The sequence below is a fragment of the Sus scrofa genome, chromosome 5, assembly GCF_000003025.6.
Source record: "Sus scrofa isolate TJ Tabasco breed Duroc chromosome 5, Sscrofa11.1, whole genome shotgun sequence".
NCBI classification, from domain to species: Eukaryota; Metazoa; Chordata; class Mammalia; order Artiodactyla; family Suidae; genus Sus; species Sus scrofa.
In genome coordinates, this window is record NC_010447.5 from 63,541,735 (window position 1) to 63,562,762 (window position 21,028).

At 46.4% G+C, this 21,028-nt stretch overlaps 1 protein-coding gene across 1 annotated transcript; it reads right to left on the bottom strand.

Moving 5' to 3' along the window:
• On the bottom strand, positions 688–21,028 carry PEX5 (peroxisomal biogenesis factor 5). Its single transcript, XM_013988424.2, is given in 17 exon segments — positions 688–2,134; positions 2,554–2,689; positions 2,692–2,710; positions 3,045–3,210; positions 3,446–3,658; positions 4,268–4,338; positions 4,511–4,654; positions 9,919–10,038; positions 10,677–10,769; positions 11,033–11,143; positions 11,542–11,632; positions 12,109–12,214; positions 19,136–19,267; positions 19,470–19,602; positions 19,813–19,848; positions 20,163–20,325; positions 20,779–21,028. Coding segments are annotated over 16 exon segments (1,920 nt in total). The 5' UTR covers positions 20,310–20,325; positions 20,779–21,028; the 3' UTR covers positions 688–1,932.

Here is a 21,028-nt window from a genome sequence, read left to right on the forward strand (position 1 = left end):
GGAATTCCTGTTGTGGCTCTGTGAGTTACAAACCTGACTAGTATCCATGAGGATGCAGGTTCGATCCCTGGCCTTGCTAAGTGGATTGAGGATTGGGTGTTGCTGTGAGCTATGGTGTAGGTCACAGACGTCGCTTGGATCTGGCATTGCTGTGGCTGTGGTGTAGGCCGGCAGCTCTTCCAGACATTTTTAAATCCTAACACAGCCATGGACATTTATCTCCAAATATAAATATTTGTTTATATTTTTTAAAATGTTCCCAGGATAGAGACCTATCTTGATATGGCTTTTGATATAGTTCCTGATAAAACCAGGTAGAGGCAGATGAAAACTTTTAGAAGCCCTAAGCAATGAAAAAATTATTAAAATCCTTCCATGTAATAATTCATAATAAAAATACCAATCACACAGTACCTCGTATTTCTCCTGTATAGAAGTGAAAATGCATGATTGTTAAACATCTGTCTCTCCTGCTAAACCATCAGCTCCATGAACACAGGGACCTTGACCAACTTATTTATGTACCTTCCATATATTAGGTGCTGAGTAACTGCTGGGTAGATGGATGGGTGATCAACGTACCAATGGGAATTTGAAAGATAAAGAGAGAAAACTGTTGAACGCCAACCTCCAAACAGCAACCCCCTTCCCACCACCCCAACTTCACCCCCAGTAGCAGAACTCACACCCATGTCAGTTCCATTTATTCTTCATACAAATATTTCACAGTTTTATTTTTTAAATCATTTACACATTCATACAAAGAAAAATAAATTTCAGGATGGAACCTTGGGACCACGGTAGTTTAAAAAAAAAACCTCTCTGGTCATTAGCTACTGAAAACAAGGCAAAAGGCTCCTCGGCCACATCAGTCATTTTTGGGGTTAGGGCATCTCCCCAGCAGGATCCAAGCTGCTCCCTCATCTCCCCGAGCCTGCACTGTGTGAAGGTGATATGGGGGAAGGGGACTTTTCGACCCTCTTCCCAAGAAACATTCCAAGAAGTACAGCAAAGACTCAAGGTAACAATGAGTCACCTCTCTGCTAGGAGTTTGGCGGGATGGCAATTTCCTGAACCCACTTTCCAGAGGAGCTGGCTCAAACCGTCCTCACAGGTGTCTAATCGGAGTGGGTCACTGCACTCACAACACTCCTTGCCCCCCATGCTCTGTCCTCCCACCATGGGCTCCAGGCCACAGCCCTTGACCTGAACCTGTCTGGTCCCCTCGAGGCCCATCCCACAATAGTCCTCCTCGATCCCACACCCCACACTCTGCAGTGACAGACCCCAGCAGCTCCCGAGGACCCCTAGGTCACGACACCAGCATTAATGCACACAGCCCAACCAGGGAGTCCGAGCCACAGCCAGGGGAGGCCAAGAAAGACAGAAAGAATTCCGAGCACCCCTAAAAACTCAACTCTGCTGAGCCAAGTCAACACTTAAACAGGCCCTCTCCTAACACATCCCACCCTCAACACAGTCATCACACAGGCGCTCGGGAGAACCTGCCACACACCACCACCCAAGAAGGCCATACCATTCTCAGTTCCCAGTAAAAGCAGGGGAAAGGACAGATGTTACAAATGCGGCAGACCCGACCAGAAGTGGCAGCTGATGACAACAGTTACCCTCTATCTTCGGGTCCCACCCAGAAAGCAGCACCAAGAAAGGGCATGATGAGCAGAGAGATCTGGAGCTGGATGGTTCAGCCCTTGAATCACCAAGGGACTCCAAGACAACACAGCGCTTTCTCCCACAATCATGTAGGAGCAAGAACACAGACTACCCACCCTACAGTGAGGCAGCTCCTGAGAGGCTGTACCGCTTGTGGTCATCAGCCCACCCCCTTGGCAGGCCCATTTGGGGAGAGGGAATCACATCCAGAGCGGGGACCCCTCCGGGCAGACACTCACAGGGCAGCCCATCCCACTGTCACTGGGGGAGGCCGAACATAGCTAGGAGGGTGGACAGATCCCGGGCATCAGCCGCCCCATAGGCGTCGCTCTGGCCTAACATAGACAGGGCCAGACGCAGGGTGCTCCAGATGTTCTCTGACATGGCACCCCCTTCGCCCCGAGGGCCCCGGCTTTTCCTCTGCATGTTCAAAGCTTCCAAAAAGTGTTCCACAGCCTCCCTGCAAGGAAGCAGAATGAGAGCTGCTGAGCAGGACAACAGTGGAAGGAGATGGGTCGGTGGGCATGGGGGGAATGCAAGCCGGGGCTGGCCAGTCAAATAACAGGATCAAAGAATGAGGCACCAGGGAGTTCCTTCTGTGGCTCAGGAGAAACGAATCCAACTAGTATCCCTGAGGATGCAGGTTCGATCCCTGGCCTCGCTCAGTGGGTTAAGGATCTGGCATTGCCGTGAGCTGTGGTGTAGCTTGCAGATGCAGCTCAGATCCTGGGTTGCTATGACCCCTAGCCTGGGAACTTCCTTATGCTGCAAGTGCAGCCTTAAAATGCCAAAAAAAAAAAAAAAAGAGAGAGAGAGAATGAGGCGCCAGGACCAAAGGCGGGGAGAAAGGGGAGCTCATTCCTCAGCAGATTCTCTCACCGGTGGGCCCCGAGGTTGATGCAGCTGATGCCCAGATTGTAGCGGGACCGTATGTAGCCAGGCTGGAGCTCGAGGGCCCGACGGTACGCAGCTACTGCTTCTTCACTCTGGTTTCCGTTGGCCAGGGTGGCCCCAGCTTATTCCACAGCAAGTAGTCCTAGGATAGGCATGGCCAGGGTCAGGAATGTGAGCCGCCCAGAGCACATTCTGCCAGCTCTCCCCATTCCCTCTGTTTATCTAATGGACGTTACCATCACACTCCTGTCTCAACAAATCACTGTGTAGCCACGATGTAATCACTCTCACCCACCCCGGCAGACTCCCCTAGGTCCAGCTGACCCTGGACTCCCAGCTTCCTGTTCCCAATTCTTCTGAGGCAATCAGGACAAGGAACCCTGGGGTGAAATGTCCCATGACTCCAAAGGGCACATCAAATGATTCCTCCACACAGCAGAGCCACATCCCGTTTCCCTTCCTCCCCCGAGGCTCACATTGGGACGAACGCTGAGGGCGGCTGTGAAACAGTCCACTGCCTTGTCATACTCCCCACTCAGGTTGAAGAGGACCCCCAAGCCACACTGCACATCAGGGTCAATGGATGTAGGGTCCAGGCGCACAGCTGCCAGAAAGAGCTCCTTCACTTCGAGAAACAGGGAGCTGGGTACCAAGAAAAAACGCACAAAAAACCAGGTGGATGAATACGTCTATATTCCTTAATCAACCCATCATATCCCCAAGATGCTTCAGTCTGGGTCTGCACCCCTCCTCCTTCCAACCCTGAGTCTCCCTTTCCTCTCTAAGACCCTGAGCCTCAATCCACCCAGACTTCCACAGTCAAGGGCCTCCTGCTACGTGGGTTACTACTCATCATCCCAGGACTCTTCACACTCACTCAGACAACAGAGACCCCAGGATGCGCTTGCTGTGGCCCAGCCCTGCCCCGCCGGCCCCTTCCTCTGCAGGCACCACCAGGTGGGCATAGGCCGGTGTGTAGCGCAGCCAGTCTCGCAGGGTCTCACAGGCCTGTCGCTGCAGGGACTCGTTGGTGAAGCTCACAGCTAGCGCCATCAGTGCCGTCCGGTTATCAGGCTTTAGCTCCAGGCACCTTTTGAACGAGATGGGCAGGGCTGGTCTCTGTAGTAACACCGGACCATCGGCAATCTGGGATCCAAGCCCAGCTTCTGAATGCGGTTATGCTGGCCTTATCTGCCAACTCCCTGAATGAAGATCTAGAGGAATACTCTATAGGTGGGTTATTAATAAAGTTACAAATCCGAAAGAGGCAAAATCTTAGGAACCAACTGGGGTCCCACAAACAAAACCAAAAGCTGATGAAAGAATGGAACCAGTTACCTCCAAACTTACTTCAAACCTTAGTTTCGTCATGAGAAAACTCTTGTTAGTGACCAGAAGGAAGCCAGGATCTGGAGTTCCTGTCATGGCTCAGTGGTTAATGAACCCGACTAGGAACCATGAGGTTGTGGGTTCAATCCCTGACCTTGCTCAGTGGGTTAAGGATCCAGCGTTGCTGTGGCTGTGGCCAGCAGCTGCAACTCCGATTTGACCCCTAGCCTGGGAACCTCCATTTGCCATGGATGCGCCCCTCAAAAGACAAAAAAAAAAAAAAAAAAAAAAAAAAAAGATAGGATCTGTCACTCTACACGCTATCTGCAGAGCCCCGGAACCACCTCACCCCACCTCTCAGTGCACTCACTTCCGCAGCGCGCTGATGGCTAAGAGTTCTTGCTCATTCTCCGCCTGGGTGGTCCCCAGATACTGCCAAGCCTAGAGAGAAGTGGACAGATTCCAGCACCTCGTATGCACCTCCACACCGTCCCTTCCTCCAGCTCCCTCCAACCACCATGCCACTCTCATACCCCCATCCCAGGCCCTAATTCATCCGCACTACCCTTAGGGGCTCCCTCAAAACTGGAGGTCAGCATAGTGAAGTGCTCACTTCCATGTGCTTAGGGTCCTGCTGCACAGCTGCCTCGAAGAGCAGCACAGCATTCGGCAGGTCCCCCTCCCGAAGTCGCCGCAGCCCTTCCTCAAAAGCCTGGGGGTGGTCACGCAGGGGGTTCTCCTCCTCAAAGTGGTACCCCTACAAGGAAGAGAAGCCAAGTGAGACCCCATCAAAGAGGGAGTCATCATGGGACAGCAGATGGGAGATGACAACCAAGAAAGAAGTAGAGAAGGTGGAGGCATTTCATCTAGAGAAATGCTGGCAAATTCTCCGTATCATAAAGGAGATCACCTACGACCACAGTTAAGTCATTCCACACGCATCGTGCTCAGACTGCTACCCTTGCTCACAGTAACTAGAAAGCCAGGCAAACTCTGATCTATGCTGGGATTAAGCTCATTTTAGGAAGCCTTTATGGGCCTATATTTCCACTTCCTTGACTTTTCATCATTGGACAGAGCACATTTCTTAACAGGATCTGCTATAATGAGATAAGCTCTCTTCAGCTATTCAAAGGGCAATTCTTATTATCCTGCAACAGTGTGATAATGTAGAAAGAAAATGCACCTTGGAGTCAGAGGCCCTGCCATTCAAATCCAACTCTTACCCAGCTCAGAGTCGTGTGCACTGACTGGAGGGCATGTGTTCAAGCACGCTGAAAAATGTAATTTATTCCCCAATTTCATTCTCAAAAGTTACTAATATTAATCTGTATCTGACTGTAAATGAAAGCTAGATGCCCAAATCCTAAGGGCGGAAGTTGCTTCAGAAAGACTGTCTTCTTCTAGCTGAGGCCTCCTCGTTTGAGGGAAGAGTTGTGATGCTGTGTACTAAGTTCTGTCCCTAGATGGTCCACAAAGGCAGAGAGGGGTTGAGGTAAAATGGGTCCCTGGGAAGCGTGGGACCTGGGACAAGTGAGTAAAATGCTCCTCTTTGGAGAGTAATGGTCACCACCACAAAACAATATACCAGAATGAAAACAATGCAAAATACAAGGCAGGGCCCTTTCTAAACGTAGCTACGGACAAATCAGAATGAAACAATGTAAAATAAAGACATGAGTGAGACCCTTCTGTACTCTCATTGTGAAACTGCTAAAGAACCAGAAATGCTCAAATGTTGCCAGCAAAGTTCTAAACCATTATAAGTCATTAGATGCAAATTATTTGTGACAAATAAAAATTAAGTAATTATAATGGAGATTTACTAAGTGAGACATAATAGGAAATGGATTTGAGATAAATGTATAAAAAGTGTACTCATGCTGTGACATCTCCATACAATATGAAAACAAGACTGAAAAGGGCCCTAAACCAAGGAGAGCAAGCCTTTTCTGTAAAGGGCAGAGGATAAATATTTTGTCACAGCTTCTTTTCTCCACCTGTGCAGTGAAAAAGCAGCCACAGACAATATGCAAATGTGAACAGCTGTATTCTAATACAACTTTATTTATGGACACTGAAGTTTGAATTTTATGTAATTTAATTTCACAAATTATTACTTTGTTTTTTCAACCATCTAAAAATGTTTAAATCTGGGGGGTTGGAAGGGACAGACTGGGGGTCTGGGATTGGCATGTGCACAATGAGTACATGAAACAACTGGCCAACAGGGACCTACTGTACAGCACAGAGAATTCTACCCAGTATTCCGTGATAATCTACGTGGGAAAAGAATCAGAAAGAATGGATATGTGTATATGTGTGACTGGATCACTTTGTTGTAGAGCAGAAATTATCACAGCCTTGTAAATTAACTATAATTTTAAAAAATTAAAATTCAAAAAATTAAAAATAAAAATGTTAAATTTGGAGTTCCCATTGTGGCGCAGCGGAAACGAACCCAACTGGTAACTAACAAATTGCAGGTTTGATCCTTGGCCTTGCTCAGTGGGTTAAGGATCCGGCGTTGTTGTGAGCTGTGGTGTAAGTTGAAGACATGGCTCGTATCTGCTGTGGCTGTGGCTGTGGCTGGCAGCTGTGGCTCCGATTAGATCCCTAGCCTGGGATCCTCCACATGCCGCAGATGTAGCCCTAAAAGAAAGCAAAAAAAAAAAAAAAAAGTTAAAATCATTCTCAGCTCACAGGCCATAAAAAAACAGGTGGCAGGACAGATCTACCTGCAGGACACAGCTTGCCAACCCCCAGCCTAGACTATTAGAGTTCAACAAAATAAATCTTTCTGCGTTCACCCTCAACTACTATCCAAAATCACTTCAGGTTTTAAGCCACCCCATAGGAAACAGACCATTTTCACCTATAACACGATTTCCTAATGAAAGTAATTCCTAACTCTTAGAGCTAATGAGAGCATATGAGAATATCTGCCAAAGCTTTACAAAAAGCTTAAAGTACTACTTGTAAATTGGTATTATCTATCCTCAGTAGACAATGCAACAAATCAATGCCCTCACACTGCAATCACAGGGTTCTCAAAGTATCCTCCTGTCTGTGTTATCTATCTTCCTTGAGGTTTTATCAACTGCTGATCAGAGAAATTTTTTTTCCCTTTTAGGGTCACACCTGTGGTATACAGACGTTCCCGGGCTAGGGGCTGAATCAGAGTGCAGCTGCTGGCCTACAGCCACAGCAATGCCAGATCTGAGCCACATCTGCAACCCATACCACAGCTTGCAGCAACACCAGATCCTTAACTCACTAAGCGAGGTCTAGGATCAAACACACATCCTCACAGACACTATGCTGGGTTCTTAACCTACTGAATCACAAGAGGAACCCCCAGAGAGGAATTTTTCAAAAGTAGAATATTTGCATGCATGAGAACAAAGTCCTCTACAGGAACCTAGATGCAGTATGCAGGATAAGCTTGAGATCACTGTGGCATCCTAAAAAGCCTAATCTAAGCCAACTACTAGGTCTGATCCATTGTTGGTCTGCTCAAAAATTTCACAGGATCATACTGCAAAAATGGGATAACGACTAAGTAGAGTGTGTCCCATCACAGAAACTTGTCACTAACAGCATACAGTATCTGCTCGAGCTATAGGTAATGGTCTTGAAAATCTAAGGACCACCAATAAGAAATAGAACATTGAGGAGTTCCCATCGTGGCTCAGTGGTTAACAAATCCAACTAGGAACCATGAGGTTTCGGGTTCGGTTCCTGGCCTCGCTCAGGTTAAGGGTTAAGGATCCGGTGTTGCCGTGAGCTGTGGCATAGGTCGCAGATGAGGCTCGGATCTGCCGTTGCTGTGGCTTCGGCGTAGGCCGGCAGCTATAGCTCCGATTAGATCCCTAGCCTGGGAACTTCCATATGCCGTGGGAGCGGACCTAGAAAAGGCAAAAAGACAAAAAAAAAAAAAAAGTACAACTGACATATAATTCAATAATAGTTAGCATAAAGCCAGATAAAATCTGAATTGTTCATTATTAGAAAGTAATAAAGTACAGTACATTTCTGCGGAACATTAATGCAGCTGTTTCTATTCCTAATATTGCAATATCCCAAGGTAGCAAAGATATCAAAATAGGGTTCAAAACTTATGTCTCTAAGTTTTGAATTAAAGAATGTACTCCACCTATCATGTCACTAATTCGGAAGTAAAAAATGCTAACAGGAGGTGCTGCTCACATAAAATTAGAGCTACATCTGTATTTATCAAAAACATGGACATTTTTATCTAAACTTTACATCTTGCCATTTATAAGTCAAAACGGCCTGTGAAAGAAATAGCAACAACAACAACAACAAAAAAGACAAAAAAAAAAAAAAAAAAGGAGTTCCCGTCGTGGCGCAGTGGGTAACGAATCCGACTGGGAACCATGAGGTTGCGGGTTCGGTCCCTGCCCTTGCTCAGTGGGTTAACGATACGGCGTTGCCGTGAGCTGTGGTGTAGGTTGCAGACGCAGCCGGATCCCGCGTTGCTGTGGCTCTGGCGTAGGCCGGTGGCTACAGCTCCGATTCAACCCCTAGCCTGGGAACCTCCATATGCCGCGGGAGCGGCCCAAGAAATAGCAGCAACAACAACAACAAAAAAGACAAAAGACGAAAGACAAAAAAAAAAAAAAAAAACGGCCTGTGAAACTTATCAAGTTTTTATAACAAATTAAGAAAAGCCTTATCTCCAGGGGCTTCCTTCAGTACTTCCTCATCACGGTTCTACAGAAGAAACTCTGATTATGGCAAAAACCAAAGGGCAGGATTCCAAAAAGCAAGCTCTCTTTTCTACTATACCACAGGACAGCTCTCAGGGATGAGAAACGAAATCACATTTTTCCTAATACTAAGATTTTCATTGGCTTTCAAATCCCAGCCTTTCTAAGTCAGCCTGAACTAGTCTTCTCCACCTCTGCAAGAGCCACTTCCAGCAACGTGCCCTACGTCTCAGGCCCTGGCTCTAGCCCCAACCAGGTCTGAGTGAGAAAAAGATACCAGTCCTGACCTCCCCAGTCCCTATTTTGCCCTTTTCAAAACCAGGCAATTCTCTCCTTCCCACAGCAGACTTTAAGTCAGCAGCTCAATTACTAACCACATCCCCCAATACCCTACGACCCTAAGGTGGTTTTCTTCACAGTGATATCCCAATATGACATATGCTTCTAAGGCAACAGGATATATACTACATGCAACATCCAAGCACCCTTCACCACCAATAGCTGGGAAATTTTCCTAACATTTAAGTTATTTAATATAATCCCTTGAAAATACCCTAAATTGGGGGCAAGTGGTCAATACCTACAGGAAGAGATCAGAATGTAAAATCAACTTGTGAACTACAGATGTGATAAATCATTGAGTAATAAAAATAGGTAAATAAATAAATGTGAAAAAATAATAAAATAAAATACACTTGTGGTTGACATGACACTGTAAATCAACTATACTTTAAATTTTTTTTTAACTTAATAAAATAAACTTGTGGAGGTTCCCTGGTGGCCTAGCAGTTAAGGATCTGGTATTGTCACTACTGTGGCTCAGGTTGCTGCTGCGGTGCGGGTTCAATCCCTGGCCTGTGAACTTCCACATGCCGCACACAGGTGTAGCCAAAAACAAATGAACAAAAAATAAACAGATACTAAGGTGGAGGGCAGAGACGTGGTCAACCACCTACCATTTGCTGCCAAAGGAGATAGCAATCTTCTTAAAATGCTGTCAACCAACTTCGAAAGCAGAGCTCGTTCCTCTGTGCGTTTAATGCATCATGTGCAAACCTCTTTTCTAGGTGTTATCATTTATTATTATTATTTGACAAGGATAGCCTGTTATTATTAAACTTTATATCCCAAGAATAAAGCATACTCTCAATAACTGCAGGAGAGTGAGGGCAAGGGAACAAATTCAGGCTTCTTTTCACGGAAGGGGGCTTGGGGACCCTTCAAATTCAAGATGAAAGGAGATACAATAAAACACGAAAATCCCGCGATCTGCAAAACCAGTTCTCACCTTATCATAGGAAGCAGACGTGAGGTCGTCATAGTCAGAAAGCCAGGGGTGGGCCTCAGCATCCCGTTTGGCCATCTCCTCCAACTCTGCCTGCAACTTGTCCCAGAAATCGACATCAGACTGTAAGGAAGGGAAGGCAGATAGGAAAGGAAGATCCATCATGACCTCGCCACCCCACCCTCAGCTCCACTAACAGGGATTCCTCAGGCAGCAGTTCTTTAATTTTAATGTGCTTAAGGCCAGCTGAAAACTTTTTTTAAATGCAGATTCCTAGGGCCTATCCACAGATTCTGACTCAGTAGTCTGTGATGCCCAGGAATTAATTTATTTATTTATTAATATATCTATCTATCTTTTTAGGGCCACACCCATGGCATATGGAAGTTCCCAGGCTAAGGGTAAAATCAGAGCTGCAGCTGCCGGCCTACACCACAGCTACAGCTACACAGGATCTAAGCCACATCCGCAACCTACACCACAGCTCACGGCAACGCCCGATCCTTAACCCACTGAGTGAGGCCAGGGATCAAACCCGCATCCTCATGGATACTAGTCAGGTTCTTAACCTGCTCAGCCGAAATGGGAACTCTCCAGGAATTTGCATTTTCAATAGGCACGCACCCCACCCCAAGCAGGTCTGAGAGAGTTGAGCCAGGGACATTATGAAATACAATGTTCATTATCTCTGACGTTAAGACACCCACTCTCTACAAAGGAGTGTTTTCTCTTGGGCCGTCTACACCACTAACCTCTCTCACCTCTATAGCTGACTTGGCTCGTTCAAACTCCATGTCAAGAGCAGACGTGTTTACTGGTCTTGTGAACTGGTCAACCCAGGCATCTGATGTACCCTGTGACAAAGAACGGCGATGGTCATAGCACCACCCACTTTCCATCCCCTAAATACCAACTAAAAACCCATTAATCACCACCAACCTGGGCACCTCTGAGAAGAACACTCTCAGAATCTCTCTCCCACCCACTCAGGATATGGATGCTACCAAAATGAGCCGGCGATAAAATCCCATCCCCATCTGGGACCACTGGACACTGAGCCCACAGCCAGGGGCACCAGCCAGCTCTGAGGTGGGACTGGGAGGTGACGATGTCCTACCTGCTGCTGAATAAACTCTGCTGCCCACTGCTCTGCCTGAGCTCGGCCCGACCCTGCGCCGGACTCCAGGGACACCTGCCCCTCGCCAATCTGCCGCACGAATTTCAGGAACTGGGGCACAGAGACACACACAGGCCACTTGAAAAAGGCTTCCGGGTGTGACCTCTCAACCATGCCCAGAGGAGCCTGCACCTACCCCTTCCCCTGACCAGCTCTAGCTGCAGACAAGATATGCTAAAGACCCTGAAAAAAGCAGAAAGCAAAAAGAAAGGGATTTCTGCCTCTAAAGACTTGAAAAGGCACAGAAAAGGGAAAGGGTTAGTAGGCAGGAAATGAGGCGAGGATACCAGAAGGAAGGGGCAGGGTCCTAAGTCTCTGTTCTCCAGAAGGAAGGAGGGGACCTAGGATCTCATCTCTTTCCTTTGAAACGAAACTAGGGGAAGGGAAGCAAGATTCCCAACTTCTAACACCAGCTCTGCTGGGCAGAGCAGCAGCAGGAGGTGGCTCACCTCAGAGTTGGCCAGTTTGGGGTCATCCACCTTGGCCACAAAGTCACTGGCTGCCTGCTGCAGGTCCTCCTCAGGACGATACTCATCATACCTGGACAGGTAGGACATGCTCATTTCACATGTTAGTCTGCCACCACCTCCCCAGGCTGTTCCCTCCTCCAGGCCCACGGTAGTCATAGTTCTCATCAGGGAACCAAGGGGTGACGCTACTCCACTCTGGGCTTGAGGACTCACATGCTCCAATTTACACCAAAGCAGTGGCAGAGCACTGGCCACAGGCTTTTATCCCTCCCTTTCCCAACAGACTGGAACGGGCTCCCAGTTAAAAAGGGAGCAAGGGTGCGTAAGATAAGAGTTACAAACGTTCGGTAAGACAGTTAGGGTTCTTGACTCAATTATAGTGAAGACATACGCTAATTTGGGGTAACAGTACAAGGGGAAACCTTAAAGTAAAAAATGAAGGGATTGTAAGCTGGTTTGGAAATGTGGATGGAGGAGGTTGGGGAGGCTGGGCAGACAGTCCAACATCCCTTTCACAGGCATCCATCCAAACACGGCTGGACTCACCAGCGGTCAGCGGCAGCTGTTCCCTCGGCGTCTCCCAGCCATAGCTTTTCCTCTGACTGCTCCAGATACTCCTCAGCCCAGCGGGCAGGGGACACAGACAAGGGGTCTGCAAGGAGCAGAGAGGTGGGGAATCACTGAGGGATCAGGAAAGGAAGAATATCGACCAAGTCAAAGTGGATTACATCCTACTGAATACCTTAGAGACCCTGGGTCAAAAGAAAATACTTCTGGAGTTCCCATTGTGGCTCAGCAGAAACAAATCCGACTAGGAACCATGAGGTTACGGGTTCAACCCCTGGCCTCACTCAGTGTGTTAAGGATCAGGTGTTGCCATGAGCTGTGGTATAGGTCCCAGACACGGCTTGGATCCTGTGTTGCTGTGGCTCTGGTGTAGGCTGGCAGCTGTAGCTCCAATTCAACCCCTAGCCTGGGAACCTCCAAATGCTGTGGGTGCGATCTTAAAAAGAAAAAAAAAAAAAAAAAAAATACTACTAAATTTTCAACACCTAACCCACTCTCAAGGGGCCTGGGGCAGAAGTTTACTGAGTTGGGAACAGGAGACTAAATAAGGAGGCTCAGGAGAGGAGTTAAGGACCAAACCCTTTGCCAACATCAAATGCTATCACCAACATGAGGAATCTAAAAAAAAGGACACAATGAACTTCTTTGCAGAACAAATACTGACTCACAGACTTTGAAAAACATATGGTTTCCAAATAAGACAGGTTGGCGGTTGGGGGGATGCACTGAAGGTTGGGATGGAAATGCTATAAAATTTGGTTGTGATGATTCTTGTACAACCATAATTGTAATAAAATTCATTGAGTAAAGAAAAAAAGAAAAAAATACATAATTGCTATTTAATCTTTCAGAAATTTAAGCCACTTTAACGATTAAATATTTCATATTTAGTTTATATTTTTATTGAAAGTCTATCTCCAAATGAATTATCCAAATAAAGAAATCAAAGGAAAAAAAAAAGACGAAACCCTTTTGCTTGAAGTATAGGAGCCCTTCCTAAGAAACAGCAGGCCCTGGGCCACCGTCTCGCTCAAGAGACTACAAGGAACTGGCAAGGAGCCAAGGGAGAGCACAGGAGCTCCTGTTCCTTAACCAAACCTCTGGTCTGTTCCCCTCTAGAATTCACACCTTCCCAACAACAGGAGCCCCTTATTTCAGCTTAATATACCTACCAGGAGACTATGAGAAGCAGACTGCTGGGCTAGAACTAAAAATACATGGGTCCACTCTTCCTACTGGATCTTTTATTTATTCATTTATTTATTTTGTCTTTTCAAGGCTGCAACTGCGGCATATGGAGGTTCCCAGGCTAGGGGTCCAATCAGAGCTGTAGCTGCCAGCAACTACAGCCACAGCAATGCAGGATCTGAGCCATGTCTGCAACCTACACCACAGCTCACGGCAACACTGGATCCTTAACCCACTGTGCGAGGCCAGAGATCAAACCTGCAACTTCATGGTTCCTAATTGGATTCATTTCTGCTGCACCACGACGGGAACTCCTGGATCTTTTTTTCATGTTTTAACTGAGACGTAACATACAAACATGAAAGTACAGAAAGTGTACCAAACATACGTGTGCTGCTTCATTAACCTCCACCTATGAACACACTCAAGTCACCCCCACCCAGATCAGGACATGGAACGTTTATAGTTCCCTCGCAGGCTGCCGTGGGTCCCCAGCCCCTGGGATAAACACCATTCTGATTTCCATCACTTCTGACTGGTTTTGAGAGCAAAGTCTTTAAGTCCAATTCTAAAAATTGTCTTAGAAGCTCTAGTGACAAAGGGCAACATCAGAATAAACATATCGAACTTTCCTCTGCCTCCAGGACTTTACCCTTTACTATTCTAGGGCCAGGAAAAAAAGCAAAGAGAGAATTAGTTAAAGGGTTTAAAAGATCCTGAGGGAGTTCCCCAGTGGCTCAGCAGATTAAGGTTAAGCAGCCTTGTCGCTGCTGTGGCGTGGGTTCCAGCCCAGGCCCCAGAACTTTGGCATGCTGTGGGCAGGGCCAAAAAAGGGGAAGGGGGCCTGAGGTGTACCTTCCTTCTGCTCTGTCCCTGTGTCCTTATAAATCAGACACTGAAATGATCATCCTGTCTTTGTCCCCAATCTGAAGATTTGTCACTGCTTTTAACACCAAGAAGACAGGTTTACCTCCTCAGTATTAACATATAACAGAACTTTCTTTCCATTTAACTGAGACCCTGCCTGAATAATTTCAGCAAACTGATCTCAATATTTGAGAAAGTAATGTTAAAACCTGAGGGGGGGAAAAAGAGCACAACTCACTGAATTCACCTAATTAAAAATAAGAAGTGATTTATTACTAATAAATCAAAGATAGAGTTTGACAGGTTTTTCTGATCCTGGACTCTGTCTCTTCACTTCAAGGACTCTCAACTTTTATACCCAGATTTCCCTCGCTAGCTTTTATAGGCAACATTTCTCTTTCCTTTGCCCGACTAGACTGTTGGCTCAAGCGTGGAGACCTAATAAGGAGATGCTGAATACCTCTGTCCCAATCTCTGGAAAAATAACCAGTCCCCTCCCCCTCACTCTCCGGTCACTGCTTACTCTCAACCAGTGTTCTGCAAAAGCAAATTCTGGCCACGAGAACTCTGCAAATTACTGAGAACACCATCTCTGCGAAATGCCCCTCTCAAGGGCAAAAACCAACAAAAAAGCACAAAGCACCTGGACTTTAAAACAGACAAGGGGGAAGTTCCTATTGTGGCTCAGAGGTCACGAACCAACTAGTATCCATGAGGATGCAGGTTTGATCCCTGGCCTCGTTCAGTGGGTCAAGGACCCAGCGTTGCCCTGAGCTGTGGTGTAGATCACAGATACAACTAGGATCAACTAGGATCCTGTGTTCCTGTGCCTGTGGCATAGGCTGGCAGCTACAGTTCCAATTCGACCCCTAGCCAGGGAACTTTCATATGCCTCAGGTGTGGCTCTAAAAAGCAAAAAAAAACAGAACAAAAAAACAGACAAGACGTAGTTTAGGGGAACAAAAATCCCAGAGGTGGGTCATCCTCAAATAGCTAAAACTTGGTATGTGGCCATATGGGCCACAAGACTTAGGGTTTTATGGCATCGGGAAGCTGCTCCAACAAAGGAGTCAGAATAAAATAACCAGAGGAATACCACTCAGCGTTCACACTATTTTTTGAGAAATTCCTACAGAAAAGCAGATCCATTTGGATACCAGTGAGATTGAAGCAGCAGAGGCCTGCTGCGGGAAGGGACGATCCTAGGTCATGGAGACTGTACCCAATAACTGATTCAGAACATTCACCTCGTGTGGTTTCTCAATTTGTGTTCATTTCATTGAGGCACATCTACCCAAGCTTAACGGTCTAAAACTCAGAACTTCCTACCTTCAACCACGCCAAGTTTCCAGGTCTGCAAAATCACACCGTGGTCAAGAACACACGTTCTAGGGTCAGCCTACCTGCTCTCAAATCCCAACCCCACCACTCAGTCACGGTGCATCTTCAAACAAGTTAGCCCTCTAAGATTCCATCTCCCTATATGAAATAGGGATAAGAACAGCTACCTCACAGGGATTCTTACGAAGATCAAATGAGATAGTGCCTGTGCAAAGCACAGAGTAACAAATATTAGCTATTATTATCACTACTGTGTGCTCATGGCAAACCCATACAAAAGTAGAAGACATCACAATGAGATCGTTATTCCTTTTACTCCACAGCCTCCTCCTCTGTCACCCAATGGAGATCCACTGCCAATCACCACCTGCTACTGCTGACCCCTGCTTTTCCTGTAAAAGTGCAGGTTTACCTCTCATGATTATCCTGTGAACCTCACACACCATATTAGCTGGGGCCATCTAAATGCAAGACCCCCTTAAAGATGTGTTTCTTTCCTAGAGCTGAGCAATCACAAGATGAACAGTTATGTGGCCCAGAAGGGTTTTTTTGGGGGGAGGGGGGTGGAATTCTATCGAGAAATATGTCAAATGAAAAAATGAGCTTCATGTGTTAATGGAATAATGCAATTGTGGTAGCACTTAAATAAATCTACACATATGATAAAACTACACCAAAACTATAAATACACAAATAAGGGCATGTAAAACTGGTGAACCCAATAAGCTCTGTGGATTGTACCAATGGCAATTTTCTGACTTTGATATTGTACATAACTAACAAATGCAAAATGTTACCATTGGTAAAAACAGAGGGAAAGATACACAGGACCTTTCCATACATTTTCTTTGCAACTTCCAGTGAAACTCTATTTCCAGAGACAACACTAAAACGAGAAAAACGAAGTTTCAAGGTTCCTTTTAAACTAGAGCTTAGAATCCTAACAATGTGGACTTAAAAATAATAAAGATTTAAAGAATATAACCTTTCTTTCAACTTGAAGTCTACTTTCCACAAACAGGCAACCAATACCATTAGTATAATAATATCAGCCATAAATGCTATGAGGCTAATGGAAATGAATTACAGTTGGCCCTCTGCATCCAGGCATTCCACACCCACAATTCAACCAAGTAAGGATGGAAAGTATTGGGGATTCCAGAAAGCTCCAAAAAGCAAATTCACATAGCATTTACATTGTATTTACATAGCATTACATTGTATTAGATATTATAATTAATCTAGAGATTTAAAGCATATGGGAAGGTAGGTTACACACAAATACCATCCAATTTTATACAAAGGACGTGAACATCAGGATTTTGGGAACCATGAGGGTCCTGGAATCAAGCCCCTGTTGGTGACCAAGGGACAACTGTATTTCTTTTAGCTCCTCCCAGATCTCAATTCATTTCTTCAATAAATTCTGAAGGGCCACTACATGCAAAGCAATACACTACTGCAATAGGACGTTTTTATGCAGGCAGACCCCACATAGCTTGACTTTCCCTTCCAGTTTTCCACATCCTCGCCACTGTGAAGCAGCCACAGTTCCAAAAGAACGTACAAAACAGAGAGAGATCTCCCAAAGAGAATTTAACAGGTAAGACAGGTTCAACAGGTCTTTCTAAAGTAGTTTTTCATTTACAGGTTAATGAAGATTTTGGTAGCTCCAAGTATGCAAGTAATTTTAACAATTATCTCATCAATCTCAATGCTTAAAATAGGCATGTTTTTTTTTTATTATTATTATCAAGTATGAATGCTACCCATACATTATAACAGAAGTCTCTCTGTGATAAGAGATAGCACTTAAACCTACGGTGTGTATGAAAAGCTGAGTTTTGATCTGATAGAGGGTCTTTGTTACAGCTCAGATTTCCAGTTGAGGCAAATCCACAGAGAAGAGTCTCAACGATAGTGTAATAATTCCAAGTATGGAGCCTGGAATCAGACAGACATGAGTCTGAATACTATCTCTGTTAAATGAATGATTTAACAGTACTAGACCTTCCAAATCTCAGTTTTCTTATCTATAAAACCTGCCTTGCATTACTGTGAAGCTCAACTTGGTTTAAGAATACAAAGTGAGCAGAAACATGAACACCTATTGTTCTTTCTCAAACTCCTACTTAAACAAGGGAAAGTGACTCATGATAAAAAGGACTAACAGCTTTCATTAAAGGTGAGTTTCAGCTGTAAGAGTTGGGGGGTTTTCTCTTGTGTGTGGAAGAAGCTCTGTCTCCAGGAGAATAAAAATGATGGGGGGAGGAGGAACCAATTGGGTCCAGTTAAACATCTCAGGAAAGTTCAGGAACTGTGATGAAGTGAACACCCTGAGAGGCTAGAATCTTTGCAACTTTCTCCATTTGTATCCCTTGTTTTTCTTTTATTTTTTTCTTTTATTTTTTTTCTTTTTTGGCCACATCCACAAGTTCCTGGACCAGGGATCGAACCCATGCCACATCAGCAACCCAAGATCCCGTTATTCTTGAATTCTTAAATTGGAAACAGGCTAACAGTGCTTCTCTTTGAGAACAATCAGGAAGAGCAAGGCTGAAGGGAATGCCCTTGCCCCCAGGCTTAGGGGGAGAAGAATCAATCCTAAGGAGTGCAGTGAGTATAGACTTCCCTCTTCAGAAAAATAGGCTGGGACTCTGAAGAGCTTAAATTGCAGGCATGGTGGTATAGCATAAGAGGTAAATCTGCAGACTCATTCAAACCCAGAGTCAAATCCCAGCTCCACCCACTTGCAAAGCTGTGTCTCCTTAAGCAAATTACTTAACCTGTCAGCCTCAGTGTTCATCTGTTCACTAGGAATAAAAAGAGTAACTACCTCTCAGAGTGATTAAACAGACAATGCATTTAAAGCATCACCACAAAGCCTAGAACATGGTAAGTAAACAATAACTCTTATTAATAGTTTTTATTACTATCATCAAGAAATCAGAGTTGCCGGCATGGCTCAGTGGTTAATGAACCCGACTAGCATCCATGAGGACGCAGGTTCAATCCCTGGCCTAGCTTGGTGGGTTAAGGATCTGGCATTGCTGTGGTGTAGGCCAGCAGCTACAGTTCCAACTGGACCCCTAGCCTGGGAACCTCCATATGCCTCGGGTACGGCCCTAAAAAGACAAAAAAAAAAGTATAACCTTCAGGCCTTTGAATGCCACAATTCCACCGTCCAAGGCTCCAACTCTGTTCAAGATGACTTGATGCCAGAATCCCAAAGGAAGTGCTGAACAGTTTTCTCCTCCTGGGCAACACTGTCACCCATCCACCCTGTGGATCCTCTCCACCAAACTACAGTAATACAGTTCCAGATAACGAAGAAGAAAACTTAACTCCTCATGTTCTCTCTCTCTTCATATGTACCTCTCTCTTCAAAATCTCTTATCCAGTTCAAACTCAGTCCTCTGTTTAATATGTTTCAATTTCATATTACCACCTAAGAGAAATCAGGTTCAGTGCCCTAAGGAAAAGAGCCAATAGTCCAGTAAACTCATAAACAGCTTGAAATTATTCTACATCCTAAAATAAATTAGGGTAACAGTGTAGAATTTTGATTGTACCATAGGAATGATTTTAGATTTTCCATGACAATCCTCACCTGTAACTTCAGAGATGAATTCTTGGGACCAGTCAGTCTCATTATAATCCTGAGTTACATCCACAGCATCTCCAGCTGCAAGAAACTCCTGGGCCCAGTTCTCAGACAAGGCCAAGTCCGCCACACCAGGGGCTTGAAAGAGAGAGAGAGCTAATTAAGAAAAATACACATCAGTCTATCATGCCTAAGGAACCCTGAGTGCACATCAAAACACTGTTCCTTTGGTCTCGTTCTGCACCCCAGTTCCCCAATAGCAGCAGCACCCAAATATGGAATCCCTTGTCCCTATCTGCACAGAAAATGGTGATCGCCTCAGCACTAGACTTGGACACACCTCTCTGGGGTGCCTGGCGGAAGTTTGACTGCTCAATCTCCTGCATCTCTGCCAGGAGGTCATCCATCTTGAAGGTCTGAGGGGCACGGGATACAAGTGGTGCATTCTGGTCCTGGAGGAATTCGGCCACCAACTGTCAGAAGAGAGAAAGAGGAAAAAGGAAACAAACTATAGATTTGGAAATGCTCAAAGACGACTTAAAACCAAAACAAGCAGAAGAGTTAAGGCAAATCTCACTTTATCAGGGAAGTTCACAGATGGAAATACAGGTAAACCAAGTTGAAAGTAAAAATACAACAGGCAAACAGAAAATGCAGCAGAACAGACTGGTATGTTTATTTACCTCATCTTCAGAGGCTACCCCCAAAGGCTTAGAGACCTAGAGCAAAAGAAAGGGAGACAATATGGAACCGTGGTGAAGATGACACACACACAACCCAGTTAACCCTGGGTTAACGTTGCAGCTCTTCCTCCTATGTGACCTTGGACAAGTCACAAAACTTCTCCCAGTCTCAGTTCCCTCATCTATAAAATAACTGCCTTCATCTATACAAAGACACTTAGTATAAGCTTTAGGAAATACTCATCAGTTGATAACTACAATTACTATAGAGAAAGCAGTTATCCCAAAGTGGGCATGGGGACCCTCCATCCCAAGTCATCACTCAGGGTTTCCACCAGAAGAACACTCACCGCCTCGGAGGCTGGGGCTCCGGGGGGCCAGGGGCCAGGCCTTAACCCCTCCTGCCGAAGGGCCTTGTCCTGGGTGAAGTGCCCTGCCAGCTTCATAAGCGGGTTGGCACCCCCGCATTCCGCCTCCACCAGCTCCCGCATTGCCATGGTGACCGCCCAATCTCTGAAGGACAGAAATTTGGAACTGAGGTCCCAGAGCCAGACCCTTCCACAATCCACAACTCAGCCCGGATCTGGGGGAGGTGGGCAGATGTCCGTCCTAGGTTGCTGACTGCCGGCCACTCTCCACCCCTCTAACTTTTGCTGTGGCCCCCACCTCTGCCAGGAGTCAGGAGGCTGGTACCCTCCTGCCGCCCCCCTCAAAAGCCACCGCTCTCCGCCTGGGCCTCTCCAGTGACCTCCACAACTGCAGTCTCAGGCGGCGGGACAGGCGCCTGAGACCCCCAAGGAAGGAGCCTGGACCCCAAGGAACCCAGGGACAATTCTGCACCTGGGCTGTAGGGGAGAATTAGTCGGGAAAGGGAGAGGGGACTAGCTGCGGGACCGTAAGCCCAATTCCCCCCAACCTCAGTTTCCCGCGAGCACCGCTGTGGGCCATTCCCTCCCACTAAGTCACCTGAGGCCCTCCCCGCCGCTCGGCTGGTCCCGGCCCACTCCTCCCGCGCTCCGAGTACCCCGTCTCCGCGGCCCGGGTCGTAGCTCAAGCTCCACCTCCGCGACCCGCGAGGGCACCGCAAGGGCGGGGGAAGACCAGGAAGGTGTCCGCGCGTTCCCTCGGGGCCCAGCGCTCACCACCTCGCGCAGAGCCGCAGGACCAGCCGAGGTACCAGGTGCGGGCTGGAGGGGGAGGGGAGAGAAGGGGGCGG